Genomic DNA, 14,413 nt, shown 5'->3' on the forward strand with positions numbered 1-14,413 from the left:
AGTCTATGGGTGACAAGCCAGTCTGTTTACATCAGCCACGAAACTTGCTTACTAGCACATTATTAAGAAAGGCAATTTGCAAAGAAGCCTAAAAAACCCTTATACTCACTTCTGCTGTAGGTGAAGCTGCATCACGAATGATTCACGTGAACATAGATGCATTTACGTAGATCACAGGGTGCATTTCCTTCAAAAACAAAAGTAACGTTAATCCTCTGCATCTTCAGTGGCTCAGACGTCGGGAGTAAATGACAACTGCTATGATCATTATTACATCCAACAATAAAACATCTCAATCGCTCAATCAGAGACATTCTTGTCTTCCCCTGCACCGACGTTGAAACAATGGCGGTCGGACTGTTCACAGCTCAGTCAGGGCGGGTCTAAAGTAAGACGCTCGTGTCTTGTGTGGGAGCGGCCTTTGTCTGTGTGACGTCACACCGACTGATTTGAAAAAGGGGATATTTCTTATAAAGATAACATAAATACCACTGGGTGGATTTTTATCATAATAGGGTGGTTGTGTACACACACTCCCAACACACATTTTTGCTCAAACAACATGTAAAAGTGAGTTTTGCATCCGATGACTCCTTTATTGGAGGTTTTAAAGAATATAAGATTCTGCTCCAGATTTTACTTTTGGGGGTTGAATAATTTTGAACATGTACGTTTAGAACCAATTTAATGTTTTTTTTTTTTTTTTTATTTATCAACTTACATTCTCAGAATTACTCAAATGTGTATTAATAAACTTTCTCCAATAGTGTACTGATGCCTTTGTTGAATTGTTTTCATAAAATTTTGTTCTCCGCAGCAAAATGTCTTGCAGGTCAAGGGGGTTGAATAATTATGATTGCAACTGTATAAGAAGCGCCTCAGAAGCGTGGAATGCAAGACGCTTGCCATTCATCTGTCAGGCCGGGACAGCCCCGTGCCTGTCTCTCCAAAAACTCCCCTATTCTTCAGAGTCATAAACCAGACTTCTCTTAACTATCTGCTGCTCATTTTTCTAGAGTAAAGAAAGGAGTAAAAAAAAAAAAAAAAAACAACAACAAAAGAGAACAAGAAACTAGCTGGGGAATTTATTGCACTTTCTATTGTCCCAGACTGCTTATGAATAAAGCATGATAATGATGGGATATTCTCTGTCTGCTAATTTTTAAAAAACTACCACCACAGACTACTGTCGAAACCCAAACTAAAGTGGATGACCGATTAATGGATGTAATTTCCATAAACGCAGTGTACTAAATAGGTTACATGGGTTTTCCATGTGTATATTTCCCCTTATTAATTCCACTCCCACATTATGCAAAGCTATAAATGTTAGTATGGGTTTGTTTGCATGCGTTTGCATGAGAGTAAATACAAAACCCTGCGTAATTTTATCAAGCTGATAAGAATCGCAAAACTATTTATATTACAAATATAAGCCCACAGTAAACTAAAACTGAAACAACAGTACAACCCCCTGGTCCCACACAGTGGAAATGTCCATCCACTGACTGCACTGTCACCACACTTACCAAGGGGTGTTACTACACCCTGACGTGACATTTATGTGTGTGTCCCCTGACCTTATTACATTTAGTTTTTTTTTTTCTTAGGACGGTAGCTTTATGCTAAGCTAACAAAAATTCATAAAAGAAAGCATAATACCAAGGCCTAGTATTTTATACGTTTGCTGTCTAGACTCACTAGGTTATTGAGTTAATGTTTGAGTGAGACTGTCTATGCCTACACAATAACACTAGCAGCGTTAGTTCATTTCAGTAGGAGGTAGGTGGTACGTCTGGATTGTTGATGTCCTTGTAGTTGACCTTTTTGAGTAGATTAACCCAGCGTGAGGAGGCTCTGAGGTCAAAAACTGATTCCTACCACTAAGGGTCAACTGAACAACAACAAGGAAGTGTGTTTTTAGGTTATTTCCAAAGTTCTCAGGCGATGTGTGGTGAGAGTTATTACTTCAGGGGATTATCTTTGAAATACAAGAGCTCTTAAAACCGGCCAACAGATAAAATTAGTTTTTATGGGAGTGACAAGCGAAACTCCCTGATGTCTGTCTGTTGTAAAAACATAAAAATTGGCGGCATGCCTTGAGAGGGAATGTTTCATAGGAGGAACGATATAGCAGGAATTCGACTTATCTGTGCTATTACTCAGATATATTTTGTCTGATATGTCTGGACTCTCTCTGCGTTTGTTACTCAAGTTTGTAAAAGACACACCACACCTTTAATACATATAAATCACTGTCTTTCTCAAATCTACGCAGAGCGGTGTGCTTTCTCGCCTGGTACATAGGCAGGGTATGTGCTGTGATATGTGAGCACAGCTGAGATTTTATTCATTCAGGGATTGCATGAGTGCTCTGCTGATGGGAAGGACTCAAATGAGTCCAAACTCCCTCAAGAGAGTATCTCAGAGCCAGCCAACCACAGCCAAAAATGCTGCTGTGTGAAATAAGCTGCATTTCTGTTAAGAGGACACTGTTTCTTTTAGGTTTGCCGCCTGATAGAAGAGGATCTTATCTGTTCAAAATACAAAGTCAATAAACCACATGAGACACATGACATGTGAATGATTAGTGAATAAATCACGTTTGTGCAAAACATCATCATCAGCAACAAAATAATTCATGATTCAGTCTATGCGCATGCCAAATCTGTGTCTGAAGTTATCATGAGCTACAAAACGACAGGGTTGAAATGGATTCTTCATGGATTGCTGGTTATTTGAATTGCCTAGATCAATCCTGGTTCTGGAAAAACATTGGCAAACAGGGATGTTCCTGAAGCCTGTAGAATCATATTTGTTAGGATGATTACCCAACAAGCACAAATGTAATGCAAGATTTCACAATTGTGAGTCTGTGAAGCAAATATGATTCCTATTGCCTTTATACTTCCAGTTAAAGGGATAGTTAACCCAAAACTGAAAATTCTGCCATTAATTACTTACTCTCACCTCGTTCCAAACACGTAAGACCTTTGTTCATCTTTAGAACACAAATTAAGATATTTTTGATGAAACCTGACCTTTCTGACCTTGCATAGACAGCAACGCAAATGACACGGTCAAGGCCCAGAAAGTTAGCAAGGACATCATTGGTTCAATTGTAGCTATGAAGCTACAATAATGTGTAAAACAAAACAAAAATACCAATTTTATTAAACAATTTCTTCTCTTCCTTGTCAGTCTTTGACATGTGAATGTTGAACGAAGGTCTTACAGGTTTGGAATGACATTGGGGTGAGTAATTAATGACAATTTTTAATTTTTTTGAACTATCCCTTTAATAATTTAATTCTATTATACTAATATACCTCTCTTACTATTTCGGACATATCTTTAAATCACGACAAATGGCATGGCAATATGCTATTCCAAAAATCAGTCTTCGTTGCACAGCCCTAATGTAGTGGTTCTCATTTTCTTTACTTAAAAATAAACATTTCTACCTTTAAAAATTGTTTAGAGCTTGACATAACTAGAAAAAATATATGTATAAAAATATATAGATATAACATAATAAAATTGGCTATGACTTCATAGGATTTTATTAATTTCCATGACTTTCCTTGGTCTAGAGGTCACAATTTTCAAGTTTTTTAATGTGGGGATCTTGGTTTTTGAATAAAAAATGATAGTTCTTGTTGTAACGATTTAAATATATATATTTTTAAAATTTTTATAGAAAATTATAAAAATTATTTTAATTTTTATTTTAATTATTTTCAAAGAATTAAATTAATTAATTATCATTTTGTATCTTGATTTTAATATTTTATGTGCTAGATTAGTTCACTCCTGAATTAAAATTTCCTGACAATTTACTTACCCCCATGTCATCCAAGACGTTCATGTCTTTCTTTCTTCAGTCGAAAACAAATTAAGGTTTTTGAGGATTTTTCCAGGATTTTTCTCTATATAGTGGCCTTCAGTGGTGGCCAACGGGTTGAAGATCCAAACTGCAGGTTCAATGCAGCTTCAAACGGGCTGTATACAATCCCAGCTACGGAATAAGGACCTTATCTAGTGAAACAATTGGTTGTTTTCTAAAAAAAAAAAACAATGTAGGCCTATATACTTTTTTACCAAAAATGCACATGAACATCTTGGATGACATAGGGGTGAATAGGGGGTCTATTTAAAATCATTTTAAGTCACTTTGGATGTATGCTGAGGGCTCTACTACACACTATGTGAAATGACAAATGAGAAGTGTGTGTGAAGTCTCCAGTAGGCAAACAATATAAAGATGAAGTGCTGCACATGTTGAGATTCTGAAGTGTGCAACAAGTGTGAAACCATGGGAGCCATCGCTTAAAAATTAGCAGAAAGTGCCATAGATACCAAGAAAATTTCCTGAGGTAACACTGGACATGTGTAACAACACTAAAAACAATCATTTTTGTGGTCAATAGTATCATAGGTCAAAAAAACACACAGGTCAAAGAACTACGCCAACATGGAAGGTAACTGGGAGTGTGTTTCACAAGAAAACACTAATTCAGTGTCACTTTTAGTCTGTGAAATTTACCAGCCATTTCTGATTGAAAACTGCTTCTGCTTCTGTTTAGCAATGTACTCCTGCATAAAAAGCCAAGAAGCTCTTCATCAAATTCAGTACACAACATCAAAGCACGAGAATTTGGACGCATTCGCACGCCAAGATCGATCGTCCTGCTGATGGCATGCACAGGTGCAGCAATCAGTGCTTGAAAAATGGAGCATTGGCCCCCCACCGTGTACTGTGTGTTTGCTTCGTGTTTACTTCCCGAAGCTAACCAAGCTGCTCTCTGTATTAATCTTACAACATTACAGCAGTGATTAATCAGGGTACAGTCTGGCAGAGGGGCTTCCCAGCGAGAGAGACAGAAAGGGAAAGAGACTGAGACGTTCTCATTGTATTTCCAGTCACACATTATCTCCTCAGGCAGCTGCCCCCACCCTTCTCTTTTTTTCTTTTTCTCTGTCTTTTCTGCCTCTCCCCCTCACATCTGTTTCCTGGGGTGATGTTCATGTCGCTACTTACTTTCCAGAGCACATTTAACTCCATCCAGGGGAAAAGTCGGTGTGCTGGAATGTCCAGACACCAGGTGCATCAGCGCGCTCTGTTATTCACATCTGAGAGGCTTCGTGATCTCTCTGCCAAAAAGAGACAGAATAATTAGTGTGCGCACTAAACAGTACTTTCTACTGGAAAAAATGGCTTTATGTAACTATTAAACACAGATGGTTTGATATACTTCACCATGCTCTGATAACTACTGATTAGGGGTTGTTTACTGTTGTTAACTGGCTGTGAAAATGGAATAAAAACTCCATTTACGTAATTAGGCATCAGTTGTGATCAACCCATCTACGCAGTTAGATGGGACCCCTGTATGGAACTGTGCTTGTTGCTATGGGAAACCTCCAAACCTATCATCACATCAAGGATATGATGAGTCATCCACAGGCAGATCCATATTTATACTCCGTCACTCCCCCCACCCCCACCCCACTCTCTTTCCATATATGTTTATGAGCCGGATGTGAGATCTTAGCACCAAAGCAAAAGCACAACTGTGAGTCATTGGTATGTTACTTTCTTTGGTATGATTAATGAGTAGATTCAGTTATATACTGCTCTAATTCTTTATGAATACTAAAGAACATGTTAGATTAAAGTTTATTGTTACATTAATGGGTCACAGCTCATATATAATGATATTTAATATAATTCAAAATACGTTTTATATATCAAAATTTATTTGATAAAAAATACAGTAAACAGTAATATTTTAAAATCTTACTTTAAGGTAAAATAGCTGTTTACAATTTTTTTAAGGATTCATTGATGAATAGAAAGTATTTACATTTAAAGAAAAGAAAATAGTCTTACATATATATACAGAACTGAAATAAAAAAAATATATTATAAAATATTATATTGAAAATGAAATAGTAACATTTAAATGGCTTTAATTCATGTCAAAAATATTGTTTAGCATAACTGAATCAACCTAAATACATTTAGTTACACCAACAAAAGTTAATTTAATTTACAGATGCAGCTTGCTGAACTGCAGCTTAACAATAAAATAAAAAACAATAAAAAAAAATACAATAAAAATGGAATAAAATAAAAAACTAAAATAAATAGAAAATATAGAAATTTAAACAGTAACATTTGAATAGGTTGTATTCATGTCAGAAATATTATTTAACATCATTGAATCAACCTAAATACATTAAGTTACACCAACAAAAGTTCATTTAATTTGCAGATGCAGCTTGCTGAACTGCAGCTTAACAATAAAATAAAAAATACAATAAAAAAATACAATAAAATAAAAAATAAAATAAATAGAAAATCTAGAGAATGAAACAGCAACTTTTAAATGGATTTTATTCATGTCAAAAGTATTATTTAACACTACTGAATCAACCTAAATACATTAAGTTACACCAACAAAATGTGCAGATGCAGCAAACTGCAACTTTCAAATAAAATAAAATAAAATAAAATTGGCTGGATGGATGTTTTTTCATGTAATTATTCATCCATTCTAAATGACTGCACACATGCGTGGTAATCACAATGCCAGACATAAAAAAAAGAACACAGGACAAAATCAGGAGGCTGTCGGATAATGTAGCTGAAAGAAAATACCGTGCAATTATGCTCTAAATCACCAGCCTCTTTGAGCAGAGGGTAATGCTGTTTTGGTGTCAGACACACAGGGTGATTTCCCATGCTGTGTGAGAGAGGAATGTAAACAGTGGGGTGAGAGGGCTGACACCATGGGTGTCTGAGAGTGTTTTCCTAAGCCCAGTCTCTCCTAGCTTTACAGCACGGAGGTGTGAGATGCTGCACAGTTAATAGCACCCTTCGAGTGAAATAGCGCACCACGCAAGCTTCTCACACAGACAGCTGACACCTTTCTAAACACTGCATCCCTCTTATAGAGGACCATAAAGGCCAGTTTCTCTGTGTGCGTCAGCAGGAGGGACGACTATAATCTGGACTGGTTTTAATATAGATTCCACATGTCGAAATGGCTCCGGCCCTCCCAACTACACATCAAAGCAAAGAAGTGCGCTCATGAGCTCAAGATGTCTAGTAGTGGATATTCTAAACTTTGACCCTTGAGTATAAATGGTAAGGGTGGATGTTTACAATTGAAGGTAGTCACTGCATTTATTCATCAGTAGCTGATGTTCACTTGAACCTCATGGTTGAAGATCGCAGAATCACGCAGTGGTGCTTTGTCATAAACTTCGTATGCACTAAACAAGTGATTCAGAGAGTGAGAAATATACAGTGAGAGGTGTTTTATGAGAAAGTCTGAAAAAGTGTGAGAAGTGATGCATTGGTATTGAAACTTGTGAGAAAAACAGTGACAGCCTTGAGTAGAAATGGTCAGGGATTTTAAACATCGATATGACGATTTCCTTCTTCCGATACAGAGGTGTTTATATCATCTTGTGTAAAGAATCATTTACTGTGTAAAATAAATGAAAAAAGTGATTGTGAAACAAGACAGTGTAACATGTCTCCAAAACTAAAAAAAAATTAATTACTAAAGCCAGACAAAATGAATACTCACGTTTTTTTTTCTTTATACATAATAAATAAACATGATTATGTAGAAAAATATTTAGTTTGTATTATTTAACAGAGTACTCTGGAAGCCCGTTTCCGCCACTTGCGGGTTATAAAGTCAGAATTGTGAAACATCAGTCTTTTTTTCAAAATTGTACTGCAAGTTTATATCACACAATTCTTAGAAAAAATTCAGCATTGCATAAAAAAAGTCAAGATACAAACTCACATTTGCGAGAGAAAAAGTATAATGTTTAATTCTCACCATCGTGAGTTTATATGATGCAATTCTTAGAAAAAAAGTCTGAATTTTTAATTAATATCACGCAACTCTGACTATATAACTTGCAACTGCAAGTTTATATAATGCAATCCTGAGGTGAAAAAAGTCAAAATTGTAAATTTATATCTTGCAATTCTGACTTAATTTTTTTAATATTGCGAGTTTATATCTCGCAATTCTTATAAAAAAGTCAGAACTGCGAGATATAAATTCACAATTGCACTGAAAATTCAGAATTGCAAGATACAAACTCGCATTTGCACGAAAAAAATTTATAATATTTATTTCTCGCAATTGTGAGTTTATATCACGCAATTTTGAGAAAAAAAATTCTGAATTTTGAGTTCATTTCATGCAATTCTGACTATATAACTTACAATCACGAGTTTATATTTCACAATACTTATAAAAAGTCAGCATTGTGTGAAAAAAGTCAGAACTGCAAAATATAAACTCACAATTGCAAGAAAAGGTCAGAATTGCGAGATACAAATTTGTTAGAATTTCAGAAAAAGCTGCAATAAACTTTTTTATTCTGCGGAAACGGGTTTTCATAGTGTACACAACAATTCAAACATTTAGTAAATTTTTTTTTTTTTTTGGAAAAAAAATAATTATTTTATCGATTTTATTAAATTCTTCTTTATTGAAATTCTACTTTCAAAATTCTTCTTTTAACAAACATTTTTTATAAATATTTCAGACCCCAAATTTTAAATGTGAAGTGAACTCTGGAAGGTGAATATGGATTATTGAATCTTTAATTATGAAAATGTATGTGAAATGTTTTGAATTAAAATATTCACAGGTTAAATATACAAATAATCTGAATTAAGCCCCTAAAATTGCAAGCACTGAAAATACAAGGCTAAAAATCTAATTACTGTCAATGCAATTTTTAGTTGCAATTTAACATGCTAGTTTGTATCAAAGACATCTCATTTTTCTAACATAATTTTTAATCATTTTTTTTTTATCATTTTCACATTTTTTAATATTTTTTTTAATGTTTTTGTTCATTATTACAACAAATAGTGATCCACAGCCTTGCAGAAAATAATGACCTTCAACCAGTAAAGAAGCAGCAACAACATGCATGCAAAATATGCATACAACACAATTGTACATAAATTATAAACTAGTATGTTACAAAACTCTATGTAGATTGCTATTGTTTCATTTTAAATCACTTTACATTCTTTCAAATTTCCCCCCGGCACGCACTTGCGGCCTTCTGGAGGGGTTCATATTTGGACAGTTGGATAAAATGATTATAACAATATTTAATGCTTTACATTTAATTTTGGTGATACTAGAGAAAGGACAGGACATGATTCAAACCCACACTGTCCACATCAGCACCATGGCACAACATGTCAGAATATGTGTGCCTGTATGTCCCTGCTTATGACACAAGCTTGATCTTTACTTAAAGCACTTATTCACCACTTATTATTACGCCTAAAGCTTGCGTACACAATGTCTCGAAATCAGGGAGTTGAACTTGGTTTCCCTGACAACAGCAGCAGCCAGGTTCCCTGGTCTCTGGCCATACGTCAGCCACACAGAGTAATCATAGGATGAGCTCACTTAAATCTGAGCCGGAAACAAATACACGTCTATATGAGTCTCCCAGCATCACCACACAAAATGACGTGTGACATGTGGCCCCTCACGTCCTCCTTGACGACAACACACGGCTGTTTCATTATCTTGGATCTGATCTCATGTCTGTTATTCTTGTTATTGGTGTTTTGCAATGCCCTAATTTGCTACTGAATGACCTGATTACACAGACTGTTCTTAAAAACAAAAACAAGGTCTCGTAAATACAGTATCTCAATTGTTTTTCTTAAAGGATTAGTTCAGTTCCAGAATAAAAAAAATCCTGATAATCTACTCACTCCTATGTCATCCAAGACGTTCATGTCTCTTCAGTCAAAAATAAATGTTTTTGAAAAAAAAGGTTTTTGGGGAAAACATTCCAGAAGATAATAAAAACTGCAGCTTCAATGTGGTTTCAAAGGGCTCTACGTGATCCCAAACAAGTAATAAGGGTCTTATCTAGCAAAACTATTTGTCATTTTCTAAAAAACATAAAAATGCACAGGTTCATCTCAATAAATTAGAATGTTGTGGAAAAGTTCATTTATTTCAGTAATTCAACTCAAATTGTGAAACTCGTGTTTCACAGACTGTGGAAACTTAACACTGGACTTCAAGCAACTTGGGCTATGAGCTTCTCCACCCTACCTCTAGACTCTAGGACCTTGGTTTCCAAATGAAAACTTGCTCTCATCTGAAAAGAGGACTTTGGACCTCTGGCCAACAAGAGGAATACGACAACTGTAGCCAAATTCCTTGACACGTCTGTGTGTGGTGGCTCTTGATGCCTTGACCCCAGCCTCAGTCCATTCCTTGTGAAGTTCAACCAAATTCTTGAATCGAGAAGGCCTGACAAGCCTCTCAAGGCTGCGGTTCTCTCGGTTGGTTGTGCATCTTTTTCTTCCACACTTTTTCCTTCCACTCAATTTTCTGTTACCATGCTTGGATACAGCACTCTGTGAACAGCCAGCTCCTTTGGCAATCTTGTGGCTTACCCTCCTTGTGAAGGGTGTCAATGATTGTCTTCTGGACAACTGTCAGATCAGCAGTCTTCCCCATGATTGTGTAGCCTAGTGAACCAAACTAAGAGATCATTTGAAGGCTCAGGAAACCTTTGCAGGTGTTTTGAGTTGATTAGCTGATTGGCATGTCACCATATTCTAATTTGCTGAGATAGTGAATTGGTGGGTTTTTGTTAAATGTGAGCCAAAATCATCACAATTAAAAGAACCAAAGACTTAAACTACTTCAGTCTGTGTGCACTGAATTTATTTAATACACGAGTTTAACAATTTGAGTTGAATTACTGAAATAAACTTTTCCACGACATTTTATTTTATTGAGATGTACCTGTTTATACATTTTAACCACAAATGCTCGTCTTGCACCAGCTCACTTCATGCTCTATGTAGTCACATTGGAAAGTTCATTCATGACATAGGAGGAAGTACCGATCCAGTGTTTACAAAGTGAACATGCAAAGAAAGTCAAACGCCATTTACAAAAAATGGTAAAACAACAATCTTGAACGATTTTGAAGTTGGAGGAGAAAATGAGATTACATAGACAAAAAACTAACCAGTTGTGATATAAATTGTGATTTTTTTTTAGAAATTGACCAATCATTTCAGGAGATAAGACCCTTATTCCTAGGCTGGGATCGTGTAGAACCCTTTGAAGCTGCATTAAAACTGCATTTTGTACCTTCAACCCATGGCTCCCATTGAAGTCCACTATATGGAGAAACATCCTGGAATGTTTTCCTTAAAAACCTTAATTTCTTTTTTCCTAGACTTTCAGAAGAGATTTCAAAGAGGTCTCAAACTGTGCTCAGATTTAGTATCAGAAGATACTATAACTTGCAATTAAACCCAAAGATTTTGGACTCAAAAATTCAAAATAGACATATAATCTGATATACATCAATTTTATAGCTCACTGTATGTCAACAACTGCCACATTTCTGTTTTTATTCCTAAGAATAAAGTTTATACCTACAGTTGAGAGCATAACTGAGAACCGAGAAGCAATGAAAACCAAAGAATGAGCAATAAAATTCTCCTCTGGGTTTCTATGTACTGTAAATAACCAAAACCATAAAGTCTACGAACATAAGTTCAGATATGACAAAACATTAGCTTTTAGTAGCACATCTGAAACACCATTTCCCGGAAACTAACACTCACCAAAGTGAGCTTTTAATCAGAGGAAAGCATCTGAATAGGTCAGAACAGCTGATGTTGAAGAAGGTTCACATGGGCCTCATAAGCACTGAGGCAGGAAGGCATGTAGCCCGAGCTTCATTAAATTAAGTGAGCAAAGCAATGCAGCCCAAATGATGAATCACGCCTGCCAGCAAATGCGCACCTCTCCAGAGCACAACTAAGTGAGAGAAAGGCATATAATTATGTAAGTGAGCAGAAAATAATCTAGGGAATAAAAAACAAAACTTGAATAAATCATCAGCTATGAGATTGCCTGGTTTCTGCCTATTTCGCCAACAAAGAGACACACACAGACTACAGGTAGGAAAATGTGTAGTACACATATACTTGCATTTATAATTCAAGAGATCAACTTTGCAATGAGCCTGTGGCTTCCTGTCCTGGTGATCTAGGAAAATCAATAGAGTTTTCCATACAACAAGATGACAGCAATAAAAGATTTACAGTTGAAGGATGGGACCATTGCCGATACCGTCATAGCTTATTTTATATGGAGGCCAATTAAAAATGTGAAGATATAAAAATACCCTTGAGATTTTGCTGAGGTTTTGATTTCACACTTTTTCCAGATAGGAATCAGTGACAGAAAGTCACACCATGTCTGATGGAATATATTAGTGAGGTTTACCACATACAGCATAGCATGTAAACTAAATATGAAATAAAAAATAATAATAACTAACTTGGGAGGGTGGGGAAAAAGAAACCGATATGTCAACTGTGTCATTTGTTAACACTGTATTAACTAATATGAACAAACAATGAACAATACATTTATTACACTATTTATTCATCTTTGATGATGTTAGTTAATAAAAATACAGTTGTTCATTTATTGTTCATATTAGTTCACAGTGCATTAACTAATGTTAACAAACACAACTTGTAATTATAATAACGCATTAGTAAATGCTTAAATTAACATTAACTAAGATTAATAAATGTAGACGTATTGTTTATTCTTAGTTCATGTTAATATAGTTAACTAATGAACCTTATTGTAAAGTGTTACCAGGAAACTAAACTAAAATACACTTTATGTTTCAAACTAACTAAACTAAAATAAAAATGCACACAACAACTCACCATTAAACATAAAATGACATCAGATAGGAATAACTATCTATTTTCTCATTTTAAAATGAAACTATTTTGCACATTAACTTTGACAACCCTAAAACAGCAAAACAAACTAAAATCAATACAAAAATTAATGAAATAAAATAAATATGAAAATGACAGCATGAAGACAAAAAACTAAATTAAAAAGACAATGAAATTCTAAGAAAACCGCTGCCTAAGGAATGCTTACACAGATCTATCATTACACATAACTATCATTTTTGTTTTTGGTTTTGTCTGACAGTGTATCATAATATGCACTTAAGTCTCAACCAATTATATGTCAGATATGTCTACCATCACATGCATCTATTATCAGACACAGACGCTGATGTACAGCCTTGGGGTTTCAGGAATGCCTAGAGATTTGTCTTTCTCCCACAGTCATGGAATGTTTTCTCAGGGAGAAGCAAATACCTGCTTATTGTTTGCTTGAACTATGATCAGCCTTTGGGCACCTGAAAGTATTCATTGTATTAAACTGACAAAACCACTCACGGTTACGTAACTGCCTGCACACGTTGCATAGGTACATGTGAGCGTTAGAGTCCTTTGCAGGGTAGCTTTACATAATGTGGAATTATTATTATTTTCTGATTTGTAAAATCTACACAGAATATATTGATGAATTAAAAGAGAAGTTCACTTCCAGAACAAAAATTTACAGATAATTTACTCACCCCCTTTGTGTATTCCAGTTAAAAATACACAAGTTAGGGTAGGTTGAAAAACTCCCATCTCATTTTCTCCTCCAACTTCAAAATCACCCTACATGCAGAAGTACCAACCCAGTGTTTACAAAGTGATCATGCAAAGAACATCAAACGCCCTTTACCAAAAAAGGTAAAACAGCCATTGTAACTGCATGGAAAAAAAAAGGTTACACCAGGGTTTGTGGCAAAAAAAACACCAAAATTAGCAAAAATGCCCCATAAATTCAAGACAAAGGGACAAAAATTAAACAACATATTATGACTGTCGATTAAAAATTAAATGTGACAATGAATGAAAAGTGTCAGTTCGCAGAATTACATTTAGATTCGCTCACATTGCATCAGAATGCTTTAACGTTGAGACTTATAACCAATCAAACGCGATCCTGTTGAACTTAGGAATGCATTGGCTAATCAGAGTTGCTTAGGGTCTTAATGAAAAGTCTATAATATACTTTGGTTAAAAATTCTCAATGGTTGTGTAAAACACCCTTTTTACCTTGTCAAAATGAGCTCTGCAAAAATCATCTCATTCTGGTCAAGGCTGCTTTAAATGTTAATGAGCTCTGCTCGCCCCGCCCCTCTATTCTCTCTGTGGAGTGACGAGCCTGTTTACTTCAGCCGCATTTAGCCACGTTTAGCCACTAAACTTGCTAACTAGCATGTTATTAGGAAAGGTGATTGCAGAGATTCATAAAAAAACCCTTATACTCACTTCTGCTGTAGGTGATGCTGGATCACGAATTATTTGCGCGAACATAGACGCATTTATGTAGATCGGGAGCCACATTCCCTTCACATACAAATGTCGGGAGATGTCGGGAGTAAATGACGACCACTATGTTCATTATTACATCCAACAACACAA

General features: G+C 35.4%; 1 protein-coding gene across 1 annotated transcript in view; it reads right to left on the reverse strand.

Moving 5' to 3' along the window:
* The window catches only part of LOC127178088 (dynein light chain Tctex-type 5-B), a 62,791-nt gene that overhangs the window by 20,229 nt on the left and 28,149 nt on the right, over window positions 1-14,413 (reverse strand). The window contains exon 2 of the mRNA XM_051130741.1: window positions 5,042-5,154. Coding sequence (XP_050986698.1) covers window positions 5,042-5,065 — 24 coding nt within the window. The 5' untranslated portion in view covers window positions 5,066-5,154. The remainder of the gene's footprint in view (window positions 1-5,041; window positions 5,155-14,413) is intronic.

The sequence above is a fragment of the Labeo rohita genome, chromosome 2, assembly GCF_022985175.1.
Source record: "Labeo rohita strain BAU-BD-2019 chromosome 2, IGBB_LRoh.1.0, whole genome shotgun sequence".
Taxonomy (NCBI): domain Eukaryota; kingdom Metazoa; phylum Chordata; class Actinopteri; order Cypriniformes; family Cyprinidae; genus Labeo; species Labeo rohita.